This window comes from Mesoplodon mirus (assembly GCF_964341445.2).
Source record: "Mesoplodon mirus genome assembly, chromosome: 12".
In the NCBI taxonomy this organism is placed as follows: domain Eukaryota; kingdom Metazoa; phylum Chordata; class Mammalia; order Artiodactyla; family Ziphiidae; genus Mesoplodon; species Mesoplodon mirus.
In genome coordinates this window covers 43,191,878-43,208,306 of record NC_138988.1, presented here as the reverse complement: position 1 = coordinate 43,208,306, position 16,429 = coordinate 43,191,878, and the positions used below count along the sequence as shown (strand labels likewise).

At 44.9% G+C, this 16,429-nt stretch overlaps 1 protein-coding gene across 1 annotated transcript in view; it reads left to right on the top strand.

The window, feature by feature from the left end:
* Positions 1–16,429, top strand: part of SCN10A (sodium voltage-gated channel alpha subunit 10) — a gene marked incomplete at both ends in the record, with an annotated part of 82,560 nt that overhangs the window by 28,428 nt on the left and 37,703 nt on the right. Inside the window, 6 exons of the mRNA XM_082637707.1 lie at positions 1,007–1,148; positions 1,293–1,490; positions 2,177–2,347; positions 6,127–6,235; positions 8,581–8,819; positions 11,455–11,628. Of these exons, the coding sequence (XP_082493833.1) occupies positions 1,007–1,148; positions 1,293–1,490; positions 2,177–2,347; positions 6,127–6,235; positions 8,581–8,819; positions 11,455–11,628 (1,033 nt within the window). The remainder of the gene's footprint in view (positions 1–1,006; positions 1,149–1,292; positions 1,491–2,176; positions 2,348–6,126; positions 6,236–8,580; positions 8,820–11,454; positions 11,629–16,429) is intronic.

Here is a 16,429-nt window from a genome sequence, read left to right as displayed (position 1 = left end):
TGAGATGAGCTCTTGTCTAATACTCAGAAATGAATCGTAGGGACTTCCCTGGTGGCACAGTGGTTAAGAATCCACCTGCCAATGCAGGGGACACAGGTTCAACCCCTGGTCCGGGAAGATCCCAGATGCTACAGGGCAATTAATCCCATGTGCCACAACTACTGAGCCTGCGCTCTAGAGCCCGTGAGCCACAACTGCTGAGCCCACGTACCACAACTACTGAAGCCTGCACGCCTAGAGCCCATGCTCCACAACAAGAGAAGCCACCACACCGCAACGAAGAGTAGCCCCTGCTCGCCACTAGAGAAAAGCCCGTGTGCAGCGACGAAGACCCAACGCAGCCAAAAAAAAAAAAAATCGTCTGAGGAAACGTGCATATTGACAAAATAAACCACTTTTTTGTAAATGAGTGCTTGAGCAGACAGCAGCAGGGTAGGGAAGCCAGGAGAACTGCTCTGCCTCATGGCTCACGGTCTCAGGATTTATGGAGGTGGGGTTAGCTTTCTGGGTTGTCTTGGCCAATCATTTTGCTTGTGCCCATATTTGGTCTGATTCAGGGCCCTTCCTGGCTGCACACACATCCAGTCAAGACAATTTCCATCACGAGGGTTTCTGGGAGGTTTGCAGGACTATTATGGGTTGGCGCCTCCTCCATCCTTTTTTCCCCTCCCAAATTCTTCTGGTTGGTTTTGGCGGCAGCTTGTTGGTTCTGTGTTCCTTATTGAGACCTCTTGTTGTGAGACAACTCATGTAAGTGGTTCTAACCTGGCCAGGACGGGTGGTTTCAGTCAGTAATTCCCTAATATTATCGTCCCCATTTAATGGGCAAGAGAAACAGACCTAAAGAGACTGAATGTCCAAGGTCACTCAGCTAATAAGAGGTAGGCTAGGCCTTGAACTCCAGTCTTTGACTTCAAACCCCCAGATCTTCCCACAGCCCTGGACTGTCTTGCCCCCAGTAAGTGGGAGGCTGTGCAATTGACAACCTTCTCTGTTCTTGCTGCAGCCACTGCCCTGAAGGTTATTTCTGCCTTAAAACATCTGACAACCCAGATTTTAACTATACCAGCTTTGACTCCTTTGCTTGGGCTTTCCTCTCACTGTTCCGCCTCATGACACAGGATTCCTGGGAACGCCTCTACCAGCAGGTATTGATCTGCATGTCCCCATACAGACTCGGTTGGAGGCTGGGGCATTGGCTGCATGGCTACATTCTTCCTGGAGGACCCTGACCATGTCAGGGGCCCAAGTTCTCTAGGTACAAGTCTCTCTTCTTTCTTTTGAATCTGCAGACCCTGAGGGCTTCTGGGAAAATCTATATGTTTTTTTTCGTGCTTGTTATCTTCCTGGGGTCTTTCTACCTGGTCAATTTGATCTTGGCTGTGGTCACCATGGCATATGAGGAGCAGAACCAGGCAACCATTGATGAAATTGAAGCCAAGGAGAAGAAGTTCCAGGAGGCCCTTCAGATGCTCCGGATGAAGCAGGAGGTCAGTGAGGGGTGGATCTTTGTGAAATCTGTTGCAGGTTGTACATCGTTGGGCAGATATCTGGAGTAGCCTCTTAGAGTAAGACTGTCATTTTAGGGAACCATAGGAAGATTCATCTTATCTCAGGGACCATCTTAGGTTAGATTTTCTCAAGAAAAATGAATGAAGAGCCTGTGCAAGTGATTCACTGAGGGGTGCTCTTAGGAGGAGACTGAAGGAAACAGGATGGGACAGGGGAAGAATTAAACAAGGAAGTGGCCTCAGCTAGATACTACCTTTGGCCTGATCACATGGGGAGCTCCAGGGCATGACTTGTTCCACAGGGTTATCCTTACCTGGAGGCAAGAACGCCGGCCCTTTGTACCTCCAGCCAAACGTATAGTCAAAGAAAGTTTTCTGCAAATCCTACAGCTGTAACCCATTAGTAACTAACATTCAAGCAGCTTGAGATGAGGGTACTGACCTGGTAAAAGATCTGGACAGGGCATCGACAGAGTTTACTACAGGATGTGAATGAGGGAGGTGACCCAGAGGTGACTCCTCCTGCCATGTCTTAATCCAACCACCACCCAGGTCCTAATCCTGATCTCCTCTGGTTTAGATGCCATCACCTCTGTGACACCCCATGTCTGGGGGACACACATTTATGCTAAGCTCATCCAGATACTGCTGTTGCCTCCTTTCAGGTGCTGGCAGCCCTGGGGGTTGACACAGCCTCTCTCCACTCCCACAATGGATCCCCTTTGGCTTCCAAAAATGCCAGTGTGAGAAGGCACAGAATGAAGCCAAGGGTGTCAGAGGGCTCCACAGATGACAACAAGTCACCCCAGACTGAGTCTTACAACAAGCACAGAATGGTAAGGGGCTCAGGTTTGTGCCTTAAAGGTGACCCACCTTTCCAGCTGCCATGGACGATATGCAGAGAGATATCTGGAGGCACAGAGACTAGGAGGAGGTTTTGATAATCCAGACCCTGCCTGCCATGCCCCCCAACCAATGGTAGCCTAAACTAGGACAGGGGCATTATGGATGGGGAAAAGGGTGGATTATAAAGACTTTTATGGGGACTCGAGGCAATAAACAAGATTGGGACTGTGGAATGTTGAAAAAGAAGGGAGAAGTCCAAAATGCCTCCCAGGTTTCCAGATTGGGCAGTTAGGTAGGTGGTGATTCTAAGGCAGTAGCACTGGAGAAGAACCCTGGATTGTTTGTGACCTTGAACATGCTGACCTTGAGGTGTCTGTGGACCTGTGGACATCAAGGGTCAGCTTCCTTCTGACACTCTGATCTGCAGTTCTGGAGCAGGAGTGGGGTCCTTGTTCGTGATGCTGAAATCATTTACAAGCTTCTTTCTGACCTCATGCCTCAGCCCCTGCAGCTCAAATTCTCCCCTACTGTTGGCACAGGAGATCCCAGCACCTGTCTCTGTGATAACAATCCAGTCTGGGAATAACTTCAGTACCTCACTTCAGACCCTGTAGCAATTCTCCCCACCATCATCACCCACTACCTCCTACTCCAAGATTCCCTATACTCACCAAGTTTCCTCCCACCAGCTCCTTCTCCCTTGAAAGTCCTATGTACCCCAAATATACCCTTTCCACAGGCCTGAGAGATAATAACCCCTTTGTGGTAGAGTAGATCCCACAATAACAGTATGGGAAAGGGGATCAACATGGCTATTTTTCAAGGCTGCTGACGCTCACTTCCCTCCTGATCTCTTTTCTTTGTGCTCCTCTGAAGGATGTTCTACTTTTTGGAATAGGATCTCTACAACCCCCAGACTTCCATGTGCATGGACATACACAGGCACACTCCCATGCACACTGACCTCTGTGACACGGACACTTCAGCATTTATCAGAGTCTGTGCCCTTCCCTTCCTTGCTCTGCCTCTTTTGAGCAGCACCTGATATGGACAGGGCACAGTTCAGAAGCTGTTTCAAAGGGGATTTGACTAGGGCTCTGACAACCATGGAACAGGATGAATCACAGCTTCCATGGACATGTCAGTGACACTCTGAATTGGGCTTTAATTTCTTCTATTCAGTCAGCCTCACACAGATTAGCACTTGGATGTCCAATAGTTGTCTGGTGTGTGTCTGTGTGCTTGTGTCTCCAGCTAGGTTTACCTTCAAAAGGAAAAAGAGGAACCATGTTTTGTTAATTCAACAACACTAGGTGCTTGTTATAAGGAGTTGACTAAAACACAGTCCATTTCCCAAGGACTTCCATTTGGGTGGAGGAGGAAGATATAAAAATAGCTGTGTATTGAGTGCTTTATTAGGGACACATAGATGGTGCTTGGGGAATAGAAGAGGAAACATCTACTCTTATGAGGGTGAGGGTGTATCAGGAAAGGCTTCATGGAGGAGGGGATAATTTAAGTGAATAGTAAATAGTGAGTAGGGGGGTCCTCCAGTAATTGAGGACTGGGAGGGTATGGGGAGGAATATCTTCCAGGCAGAAAGGAGGTCATGTTTATGCAAAGACAGGGAGGCATTGTTTGTGTACTTCCTTAATACTAACTGATTGACTGGAGTCCATTCAATAAGACATCCTCTTCCTTCTTTCCCGGGTGTGTTATTGTAGTAAATAGACTATAGGAAGTTTTAATAAAAAGCCATTTTCTGACCAGCAGTAATGAGAGAGAGGTTGGGGGTAGCACTTAGGAGAGAGACACAGCAGGGGTTTCAGGGAACACACAGGAAACCAGTTGGTTTGCTTGGAGGATGCATTTTAAGGCACATCCGATACTTAGATTCAGAGCTCATTGTCCACCATTTGTCAAGTAGGTTAATTGTGAAATATTAGTTGGTGGCCAAGGAGGCACTGCTTGTCAAATACGGGACCAAAATTTTCTTCTTAGTTTCTTGGTTTGCTTAGTGCCCAAGTGCATATAACTCAATTGTCCCATCTTTAATAAGGATATGCCAATTCTGTTCCTTTGCTTCAAAACTAGGAAGGATTCGTGGATTTTTATGAGTTCAATGTCCTTGGACATATATTCTAGGCAAAAAGCGCTGTGTTTTTTGTTTTTAAAATTAATTAATTAATTAATTAATTTTTGGCTGTGTTGGGTCTTCGTTGCTGCGCACGGGCTTTCTCTAGTTGCAGTGAGCGGGGGCTACTCTTCATTGCGGTGCACGGGTTTCTCTTGTTGCGGAGCACAGGCTCTAGGCACGCGGGCTTCAGTAGTTGTGGCTTGCAGGCTCCAGAGTGCAGGCTCAGTAGTTGTGGTGCACGGGCTTAGTTGCCCCGTGGCATCTGGGATCTTCCTGGACCAGGGATGGAACCCATGTCCCCTGCATTGGCAGGCAGATTCTTAACCACTGTGCCACCAGGGAAGTCCCTAGTGCTGTGGGGGACTTTAATACTGAATTACAGTGATTGCTGTTGAACAGGACTGGGCTCCAAATGATCAAGAAAGCAAATTTCACTTCTGTGGGAGAGGGGGATAGGTCAGGAGAGCTTTAATTGACAAAGTGTCCCAACTTTAGTAATTTAGCAAATAAAAGGAATTAAGGAAGGAGGAAAAATTCAGCATTATGATCAGAGTTTGAGAGGAAGTCAGTATTTAGATTTTAGAAACACTTTCTATGAGCTGAGGACAGAATTGATAACTTGTCTGGTCAAGATCGTGGTCGTGGGAACTAGCCAACCCAGCACACTAACTCTCCAGGGGCTCTGGGCTCTGGGCCTCTGAATTAGCTCCTTTCCTCTGGCAACTGTACCCACACAGTTCCCTTGGAGGAAGATTTTGATGGGAAATGTTTATTGATTTGGAGGAATGGCACTATTCTTCCAGGAAATTAGGCTGCAACTCTCCCTTCAATCTCCCCATTGTTGACTGTTCAACGTTTGCCTCAAGGGATCCTAGAAGCTCATTATATTACAAAGCTCTTATCTCCTCCTTTGCAAAACAAACTCTCACACGCATATAGGCTGGATCTAATGAATTGTCGAACCTAATTTTCAGAAAATAAGAGCACTCATTTGTTCAACAACCCTTTACTAAGCTTGTTCCTGTACTGGTGTACATAACTGTCTACTGAAGTCACAACTTTGCATTGAAGCAGGGAACTTAAGATACCTTTGTCCAGCACCATGGCCAAAGGCTGGCAAACAACTGACCCATCTGGGTGACAAGGTTGTCCTCTGACACATCCTTGGCCATGATGACCTATTTGCTGATCTTGAACACCTTGCAATCTCTTTTTGATCTTGGACCTTTCCCAGGCTGTGTCAAGAATATTCTTTTCCTCTCTTTTCTCCCCATGTACACCTAGAATACCCCATAGGAAGAGAGACCCTTGAGGCAACCCCCTCCCCACCCTGGTGCCCAGGAACCTGTCTTAGGGAAGGACTCTGCAAAGCCTCAGGTGAGGCCAGGGCATCTGTTAGCTACGAACTCAGGCTCTGGTTGCACCCCAGCTCCGTGTCATGCTGTTACTCACATCTGAGCTCTTACCCCAAGTTCATGGAGTAGCCCCTTTACTCCAAGCGTGACTGCAGAGGACTGTAGCTTCACTGGGCAGCTTGCAACCACCCGAGACAGGCCAATAAGAGGCTGAGTGATCTGTTTTTGCCACTGAAGACTTTAGGGGAATGTCTTGACACTGTTTGTGTCCCAGCAGGCATCTGATGCAGGACAGAAGACTTACTTGACAGCAGAATACTTGAACGAACCTTTCCGATCCCAAAGGGCAATGAGTGTTGTCAGTATCATGACCTCTGTCCTCGAGGGTAAGTATTGCTCATTGGAACTTCCACTCACTGTGCCATGAGGAGTCCCCATATGAGCAGAAGATGGGATGCCCCAAACCTGTGTGGAAGAGCACCCATCTCTGTGTCCTGGGATACTCCTCGTTTTTATGCCCTTGTCCCCATTACCCTTTATCAGTGTGGTTTTTAAAATGTAGATAAATTTTCAAAAACAATAGATCCAGTGAATGAAATGCTCTAGTTCATTTCTTGTTCGAATTAACATCTGCTTCATATGTATTCACAAAACTAGATTTTAAAAAGTGATCCAGCAGGCACAGAGAATTTCAAGCTACCACTCAGGTATGCAAGAAATTTAACAGTCTTTAATTTTCAAACATGGAAAAATTGTTCCCATGTGTTTCATGGCAGTGATTTTTATGGTTATAACTTAATTTTTATTTATTTATTTATTTTTGCGGTACGCAAACCTCTTACTGCCATGGCCTCTCCCGTTGCGGAGCACAGGCTCCAGATGCGCAGGCCCAGCGGCCATGGTTCACGGGCCCAGCCGCTCTACGGCATGTGGGATCCTCCCGGACCGGGGCACAAACCTGTGTCCCCTGCATTGGTAGGCAAACTCTCAACCACTGAGCCACCAGGGAAGCCCCTATAACTTAATTTCTGTCTCAAGCTCATGCTAAACATTAGAAGGCAATTTAAGTAAATTAATCCTTCAGTTTAACTAAATCCTTGTCAATTCAGGGTTCCATCAATCAAGTGGGAATCCACTCAGCCTCCCCAGGGATGGATCTAAATTCTAACTGCTTACACCAAGCCACAGGGTGGAGGAAGAGAATGTCCACCTGGCACTCAAGTACCAAAGAGCATGGCTATATCCTTCTCACCCTGAGTATAAGACCTGTCTCCTTATCCAGCCTTTCTTTTGCCTCAGGGCATGGAAAACATGGCCTTAGTCATATCCAGTTTTTCATCTCCTCTGGTCAAATTTTAAATGTCCTGAGCTGGAGGATGGGGAAAGGAGTTTGGATGTTGGTGTGTCCCTGAGAAGGGGCCCTGTGTACTCTCCTCCCAGCCCTGGGCTGAATTCTAACTGCAGGGGAGGGCATGGTGGACAACAGACAACAACAACAACAAAATGTTTGAGGGATTTGAAAACAGATCCAATCTGTACCTTACTTTCTAGGTGAAACCGGAGGTGGCAAGTCTTAGACAGAGACCCTCATGCCTAGCATGACACAGAAACCGTAGGGTAGAATGGGCCGGTAACGTACCTGGGTAGAGAAGAACTGAGGCAGCCTCAAAGGGTGCCCTGTGGCCCCAGCATGACAGGAGAGTATCTGGATGATCACCTTGTTCCCACTGAAGGCTGCAGAAGGAGAAGAGTGAGAGGCAAAGAGGGAACAGCCATCTCCATGGCTCTCCCACCAGCGACAACCAGATGGGAACATTGATGACTCAAGTGAAATACACTTGGCAATGACTTAGGACCAGCTCAACCCTCCACCAACCTTCAGCTCCCCAGAACTCAGACACAACTTCAGATAACGAAGTAGTAGCAGACATTGAATTAACCAAAACAAAGTCCCCTGGTTGGAGCCTTGAAGTATAAATTGAATTCAGTTACAGGAGAAAAAACCCCATAAGCTACATTTCTTGCATAACTGAGTTTGTGTTTTGAGAAATGTGTACCTATTCTAGTAACAACGGTATTGTTGTTATTTTTGCTCATGGATAACTATTTAATAATTACTCATCAGCAGAGAGTGAGGATTAGAGAGGTGGAGGAGGAGGGAGAGGTTGGAGGAGAGGGAAGGTAGAGAGAAATGCTGGTCTGGAAGATTGAAGGAATGAAATGGAGAAACACGGCAGGATTTCTGGGCAATGACAAGCTGGGACCAGTCAGCGTGGTTGTGGATTTTTTCCAACCAGGTTCAGTTGGTTGGGTGCAGGTACAGAGTTATATCCATGTTGGGTTTATTCAGAATTGGGGTTTTGCCAGGCAAGTACAATGGAGGAGGGAGAGGGCAAGGGAACTGAGGTGTCTGCAAGGGAGTATAAAGGCGGGGGACATGAAATGTAAGCTGGGTAAGTTGAGAAGCAAAGACATGACCTGGATGGTTAAAAAGTGTACGGATGGATGGTTAAAAAGTGTACGGTCCATGATTTGGAGGACTGAATGGAGACAGAGGTTGGGTTGCACTTGCTAGACTACAGGGGCTCAAAAAGGAGGAAAAGGGTGAGTGCTGAAGTGGAGATGGGAGGTGGTAGTTATAAGTAACGACAAGGTCTAGAGGCTGGCCATGGGGTGGGGGTCTGAGTCCATGCCCGGCTGACAGCTGTCATTGACCACACCTGTGATGCAGAACTCGAGGAGTCTAAACAGAGGTGCCCACCCTGCTTGACCAGCTTGGCTCAGAAGTATCTGATCTGGGATTGCTGCCCCACATGGGTGAAGCTTAAGACCCTTCTCTTCGCGATTGTGACGGACCCCTTTGCAGAGCTCACAATCACCCTGTGCATTGTGGTGAACACCATCTTCATGGCCATGGAGCACTACGGCATGAGTCCCGCTTTCGAAGCCATGCTTCAGATTGGCAACATTGTGAGTGCCCTGGCAGCCACTGCCTGTGCTGTCAGAGCTGTGGGGCTCTGGGTGGGGTAGCAGCATGCCCTCATTCACTGGAGTGTTGATCTTGCTGGCTGAGAGCAGTGTGGGAGATGTGTAGACACTGAGTGCAGGAAGTCAAGTCTGGAGGACCAGGCTGAGCTGCTGGGAATTGCTTTGGGATGAATGAGCACAGGGAAGTGGACAGAGAGAGCCCTGGCCTAGGGGCAGCTAGCCTCCCCTTTGCAGAACTTAGGACAGCCACCTGAATTCTCAGCATTGCAGCTGCCACTACCTCGAAATGATGATAAATGCCACTTTCCCATCTAAAGACAACCTATGGACTTGCAAATTTCCTTCCAATTTTATTGCTTTTGTGACTGCAAAACACAGTGTCTGTGGTTTTTCAATGCTGTCATTTAAGTGCAGAAGAGGTGGGGAGGGAGGGGAAGATAATGAGAGAGAGGGAACCTGGGATCATGCTTGCTGTTGTCACAAGTGTCAGGGAGTCAGAACTTTTTTAAAAATCTGGTTCAGACAGGACTTTCCTTTAAATTTTCCTCCATAGCTTTGTAGTATAATTTTCTTTGAACAAGACAAAGTCCATACTGGATTTCCCTACATGCTGAGTAAAATATCAGACTCAGAGGAGAACTGTGCTCAGCCTGTGCCCCACAGGAACAGTAATGGTAGCCAACTTTATTTGATCACCTACTCAAGACCAGACATGGCCTCAGATGCTTCTCATGGGTTATCTCATGTTATTGTCACAAAACCCCAATATGGTAGGTACTATTATTATGCCCTTTCATGGATGGAAAAATGGAGGCACAGGAGGTTAACTAATTTGCCCAGGGTCCTAGAGGTGAGTAAGTGACAACATCAAGATTTGAACCCAGGCCAACTGGTTCTGAAGCTCACACCTCTCAACTCCTGGGTGCTAAACCCCATCACAGGACCTGCTAGTGTGTGTGTGTATGTCTATGTGTGTGAGTGTGTGCACACATGCACACAAGAAAAGCAGAAGCTGCGAAGGTCAGGGTCCTGCCTCCATGTCCACACCACTGTCCACTCCACTGCAGGTGGCTTACTAGTTCCACCAGGACCATACAGCTCTTCTAACTCCTTGTAGGCTGCAGACTTAGGTGGAAGGAGGGGTCCCAGAGGAAATGTGACTGCTCTTCTCTAGAAATCTCCCCCTTTCCCAGAATCCAGGGATGTGAAAATGATGCCAGTAGGTTCTGGGATACTGTGGAGCCAGCATGCCTTACGTTTCAGCAGCACCTAGGCTAAGAAGACACATTCTATGTAAAGTTGATATGAAAAGGGGAAATGGAAAGAGAAGGGAGAGCTTATTGCCAAGAAGTCATCATAGACCCCAAAGGGTCAGATGGAAGAGACCTCTGAGCCCGCACCTTGTTTTACAGTTGGAGAAGTTGAGGCAAGAAAGACCAAAGGCCTTTACCACTGTGACAGAGCCCAGTGCCATTTTTTAAAAAGAAAGAAAGGCAGGCACTGTGTGGTGCTTATGATGAGTCAGGTGCTTTATAAGTGTTTTCTCAGCGTCGCAACGCGCTATGAGGTAATCACCACCCTCGCAGCACAAAAGAGAGCCTTAAGACTCAGAGAGGTTCAGTATCCTGCCCAAGGTAGCACAGGTGGGGATGGTGGAGCCAGAGGTGACCCAGGTCTCTCTAGGGCACAGGACCTCACCACCCCACCCCCACACCACGCTGACTAGCCTACAAAGGGCACTCAGTAGATGCTCTTTGCATCTCACAGTTGCCGTCTTGTGGCATCAGTCAAGTCCCTTAAACTCTCAGCCACTTCCTTCTCTGTAAAAGGGATGTAACTACCTCTGTTTCCCAGGCTGGAGAGAAGCTCTGATGAGAACAAATGAGAGAAAAACACCTGACTCTGGTCTTTGGTTTCTTCCTTACCTGTCACCCTTCCCTGCTGGTTGTTGTGTGACCCAAGCCTGGCCCTGACCTCTCTCAATGTCAGAATTCTATCCTGTTTAAGACCATTAAAGATACTCAGAGCTGAAAGAATCTTAGAGACAATGTATTATTATTGTTCTTACTAATAGCTATTATTGATTAATGAAGTACTGTCTGCCAGGACCTTTGCTAAGAATTGAGTATGCATTATCTCACTTTAAAGCCCATTATACAGATGAGGAAATTGAGGTAGAGAGGATGTACTCCTTGTCCAAGCTTATACAAGCTAGGAATGGCTGAGTTGACATTTTTCTCTGGGTCTGTGTTGCCCCACGATCCCTGCTTTTAAACTACTGAACCAGATTGACTTCTCATTTACATAATTATATAATATTGATTATCCTAATGATTATCCACTTACTCCATGTCCAACACCATTCAAACGGAAACACTGAAGCATGGAAACACTAATGTGTATTCCCTGAGCCCTGGTCCAGAGATTTCTCTCTGCTGACACACTGAGTGTTCCCATCCCCAATCCGTCAGGAGCCTGCAGATAATATAGAAACGGAATAAAAACGAGGTAAAGGGATTTGCCACTTTATAAACATGACATTTTCCCCCTGCTCTATTTGTCATTGTCCCCTGACCCCACAGACCCTGCTGAGATGGATCCCTGTTTCTGTCCACAGGTCTTTACTGTGTTTTTTACTGCTGAAATGGTCTTCAAGATCATAGCGTTCGATCCATACTATTACTTCCAGAAGAAGTGGAACATCTTTGACTGCATCATCGTCACAGTGAGCCTGATAGAGCTGGGTGCAGTCAGGAAGGGGAGCCTGACGGTGCTGCGGACCTTCCGCCTGGTAATGTGCTCTCTTGGCAACTTGGGGAACCTCCATGTGGACATCGAAGGAGGCTCCCCGCTGGAAATGGACTCTGTCCTTTGGGGACCCCACCAGCCAGCCCCCTCTTCCTCTTCGTTCCCTGTGGGAGGAGGCAGGGCATGGGTCCTGGGAGCCAGAGACGTGGTGCTTTGCACTTACGCAAAGTGGGGGTGTGCCCTTTCCTCTCTGGGCCTGGGTGCCCTCATCTGTACTAAGAGACTTCCTAGCACCTTCTTGTTCTCTTACCAAATAACAGTAAATGATAATCATAGCAACTACTCGTTCTTGAGTTCTGACAATGCATGAAGCACAGAGCTAAACCCTTGACGTAACACATCTCATTTTATGCTTACAGCACCCTGAGAGAGTTGCTTTTACTATCCCCACAGATAGATGAGGGAAACTGAGACAGAGTGGTTAAATGATGGCCCAAAGTCTCCCCGCTGCTGAGTGAGCCTCAGACCTGCATTTCAAAACCAGGCTGCCTGACTCCAGAGTCCCAGCTCTGATCATCCTCTGATTCCCTTGGTCCCCATATCATAGCCCCAATGTCTCACCCACCTCAAAAACTGCCTCCTACTAGCCTCCCGTCCTGGCTCTTCTCCCAACTCAGCTCCAGGACACCTTCTGTAGGATGGGTTCCCTTATTCTTAACAAAAGAGATGTCCCCCTGATGTCTGTGTCTGTAAGGCAAGTCACCCACCTTGTTTTATTTCTTCAAGAATATCGTGGCCCCTGTACTTCATTTTAGAATCAATTTGCCAAGTTACGTACCCACATACACACAAAATTGTTGGGTTTGGGTTTTTTTTTCTATTAGGACTGCAGTAATTTATAGATCAGTTTGGGAAGAAATATAACCTTTATGTTATGTAGTCTTCTGATCCACAAAAATGGCACACAATCTATTTATTTCAGTCTTTGAATAGTTTTATAATTTCTCCATAAGGGACTTCCTGCATATCTTTTGCTAGATTTATTCCTAGATATTCCCTAGTTCATTACACTATTTCAAATGAAACCTCTTTTTAAATGTTCTTTTGTGGGGTTTGGGTTTTTTTTTTTTTTTTTTTGCTAGCACTTTGCTATTTAATATTTTTGGATCCACATAGCTCTGTTATTAATTCTCATGATTTATCTATGCAATCTTTTAAATTTGTTAACAGAATCATATCATATGCAAATGATGAGTTTTGTTTCTTCTTTTCTAATCCTTATACCATTTGGTTCTTTTTATTGCATTTCTGTGCTGGTTAGGACATCCAGTACACTGTAGAAAAGATGTGTTAATAGCACACATTTTTCCTGTTTTCCTGATCTCAAAGAAAATGCTTTCAGTGTTTCAGCAAGTCTGATATATGTGGCAGGTTTTTTAAGAAGATTTTTTTAAAAACTCCTTTATCAGTTTAGGAAGTTCTCTTTTGTTAAGAATATTAATCATGAATGGATGTTTAATTTTATCAGACAGTTGTTCTGCATGATTAAGATAATCACATGATTTTCTCTAATCTGTTAAAGCGGTGAATTATACTAATTGATTTTCTAATGTTAAATAAACTTTGCATTCCTGGGATAAACCCAACTTGACCATGATACACTTTTTATACATTGGAAGATTCAGTTTGATAATAATTTAAAAAAATTTTTGCCTCTATATTGATCAGTAATATTTGACCTGTAATTTTCCTTACTTGCACTGTCCTTGCTAGGTTTTAGTATCTAGGCATCAAGGTTATGCTAATCTCCGTAAAAAGAAGTGAGGAATATTCCTCTTCTTCTACACCCAATCTTTGGGTAAGATTGGAATTATTGTTTCTTGTAAGTTTGGTAGAATTCACTAATTAAGCCATCTGTAAGTCAAGATTTTTCATTACTGATTTAATTTTCTTAATGGCTGTGAAACTACTCAGATTCTCAAATTGGTTTTGGTAAGCTATATTTTTCTAAAAAGATTTCCTTCTTATCTAAATTTTTAATTTTATTGACATTAAGTTGTATATGCTATGCTGTTACATTTTAATGCTCAATATCACATATACTTATGTTATCCTTTTCTTTCTTTAAAAATAGTGATTTGTGCTTTCTTTTATCTATTTTTATTAGTCTCGCCAAAGATCATCAATTTAATGTCTTTTCAAAGAACCATCTATTAGCTTGTTGATCCTCTCTACTTCACTGATGTTTTCTATTTCAATTAATCCTGCATCTTATCTTTTTTTTTCTTTTTTTTTTCTTTTGTGGTACGCGGGCCTCTCACTGCTGCGGCCTCTCCCGTTGCAGAGCACAGGCTCTGGACGCGCAGGCTCAGCGGCCATGGCTCACAGGCCCAGCCGCTCCGCGGCATGTGGGATCTTCCCGGACCGGGGCACGAACCCGCATCCCCTGCATTGGCAGGCGGACTCCCAACCACTGTGCCACCAGGGAAGCCCCCCTGCATCTTATCTTAATTGCAGCTTCCATTCCACATATTTTATTCTTTACTAACTTCTTAGGATGGAATTTTCAGCCTATTTCCTTTTCCAATATATTCATTGAAGACTTCAATTTCCTTCTAAGAACTGCTTTAATATGTAGAATTTTCCTTAATTAATTAATTTATTTTTACAATAAATAAATAAATAAGTTTATTTATTTATTTACTTATTTTTGGCTGAATTGGGTCTTTGTTGCTATGCGCAGTCTTCCTCTAGTTGCGGCGAGTGGGGGCTACTCTTTGTCGTGGTGCACGGGCTTCTCATTGTGGTGACTTCTCTTGTTGCGGAGCACGGGCTCTAGGCATGCAGGCTTCAGTAGTTGTGGCTCGTGGGCTCTAGAGCGCAGGCTCAGTAGCTGCGGTGCACAGGCTTAGTTGCTCCGCGGCATGTGGGATCCTCCCGGACCAGGGCTCATGCCCATGTCCCCTGCATTGGCAGGCGGACTCTTTTTTTTTTTTTTTTATTAGTTTCTGCTTTATAACAAAGTGAATCAGTCATACATATACATCTGTTCCCACATCCCTTCCCTCATGCATCTCCCTCCCTCGCACCCTCCCCATCCCACCCCTCCAGGCGGTCACAAAGCACCGAGCTGATCTCCCTGTGCTCTGCGGCTGCTTCCCACTATCTATCTACCTTACGTTTGGTAGTGTATATATGTCCATGCCTCTCTTTCGCTTTGTCACAGCTTACCCTTCCCCCTCCCCATATCCTCAGGTCCATACTCAATTAGGTCTGTGTCTTTATTCCCGTTTTACCCCTAGGTTCTTCATGACATTTTTTTTTAATTCCATATATATGTGTTAGCATACAGTATTTGTCTTTCTCTTTCTGACTTACTTCACTCTGTATGACAGACTCTAGGTCTATCCACCTCATTACAAATAGCTCAGTTTCGTTTCTTTTTATGGCTGAGTAATATTCCATTGTATATATGTGCCACATCTTCTTTATCCATTCATCCGATGATGGACACTTAGGTTGTTTCCAGCTACGGGCTATTGTGAATAGAGCTGCAATGAACATTTTGGTACATGTCTCTTTTTGAATTATGGTTTTCTCAGGGTATATGCCTAGTAGTGGGATTGCTGGGTCATATGGTAGTTCTATTTTTAGTTTTTTAAGGAACCTCCATACTGTTCTCCATAGTGGCTGTACCAATCCACATTCCCACCAGCAGTGCAAGAGTGTTCCCTTTTCTCCACACCCTCTCCAGCATTTATTGTTTCTAGATTTCTTGATGATGGCCATTCTGACTGGTGTGAGATGATATCTCATTGTAGTTTTGATTTGCATTTCTCTAATGATTAATGATGTTGAGCATTCTTTCATGTGTTTGTTGGCAGTCTGTATATCTTCTTTGGAGAAATGCCTATTTAAGTCTTCTGCCCATTTTTGGATTGGGTTGTTTGTTTTCTTGCTATTGAGCTGCATGAGCTGTTTATAAATTTTGGAGATTAATCCTTTGTCCGTTGCTTCATTTGCAAATATTTTTCCCATTCTGAGGGTTGTCTTTTGGTCTTCTTTATGGTTTCCTTTGCTGTGCAAAAGCTTTGAAGTTTTATTAGGTCCCATTTGTTTATCTTTGTTTTTATTTCCATTTCTCTAGGAGGTGTGTCCAAAAGGATCTTGCTGTGATTTATGTCATAGAGTGTTCTGCCTATGTTTTCCTCTAAGAGTTTGATAGTTTCTGGCCTTACATTTAGGTCTTTAATCCATTTTGAGCTTATTTTTGTGTATGGTGTTAGGGAATGATCTAATCTCATACTTTTACATGTCCCTGTCCAGTTTTCCCAGCACCACTTATTGAAGAGGCTGTCCTTTCTCCACTGTACATTCCTGCCTCCTTTATCAAAGATAAGTTGACCATATGTGCGTGGGTTTATCTCTGGGCTTTCTATCCTGTTCCATTGATCTATCTTTCTGTTTTTGTGCCAGTACCACACTGTCTTGATTACTGTAGCTTTGTAGTATAGTCTGAAGTCAGGGAGCCTGATTCCTCCAGCTCCGTTTTTCGTTCTCAAGATTGCTTTGGCTATTCGGGGTCTTTTGTTTCTCCAAACAAATTTTGAAACTTTTTGTTCTAGTTCTGTGAAAAATGCCAGTGGTAGTTTGATAGGGATTGCATTGAATCTGTAGATTGCTTTGGGTAGTAGAGTCATTTTCACAATATTGATTCTTCCAATCCAGGAGCATGGTATATCTCTCCATCTATTTGTATCATCTTTAATTTCTTTCATCAGTGTCTTATAATTTTCTGCATACAGGTCTTTTGTCTCCTTAGGTAGGTTTATTCCTAGATATTT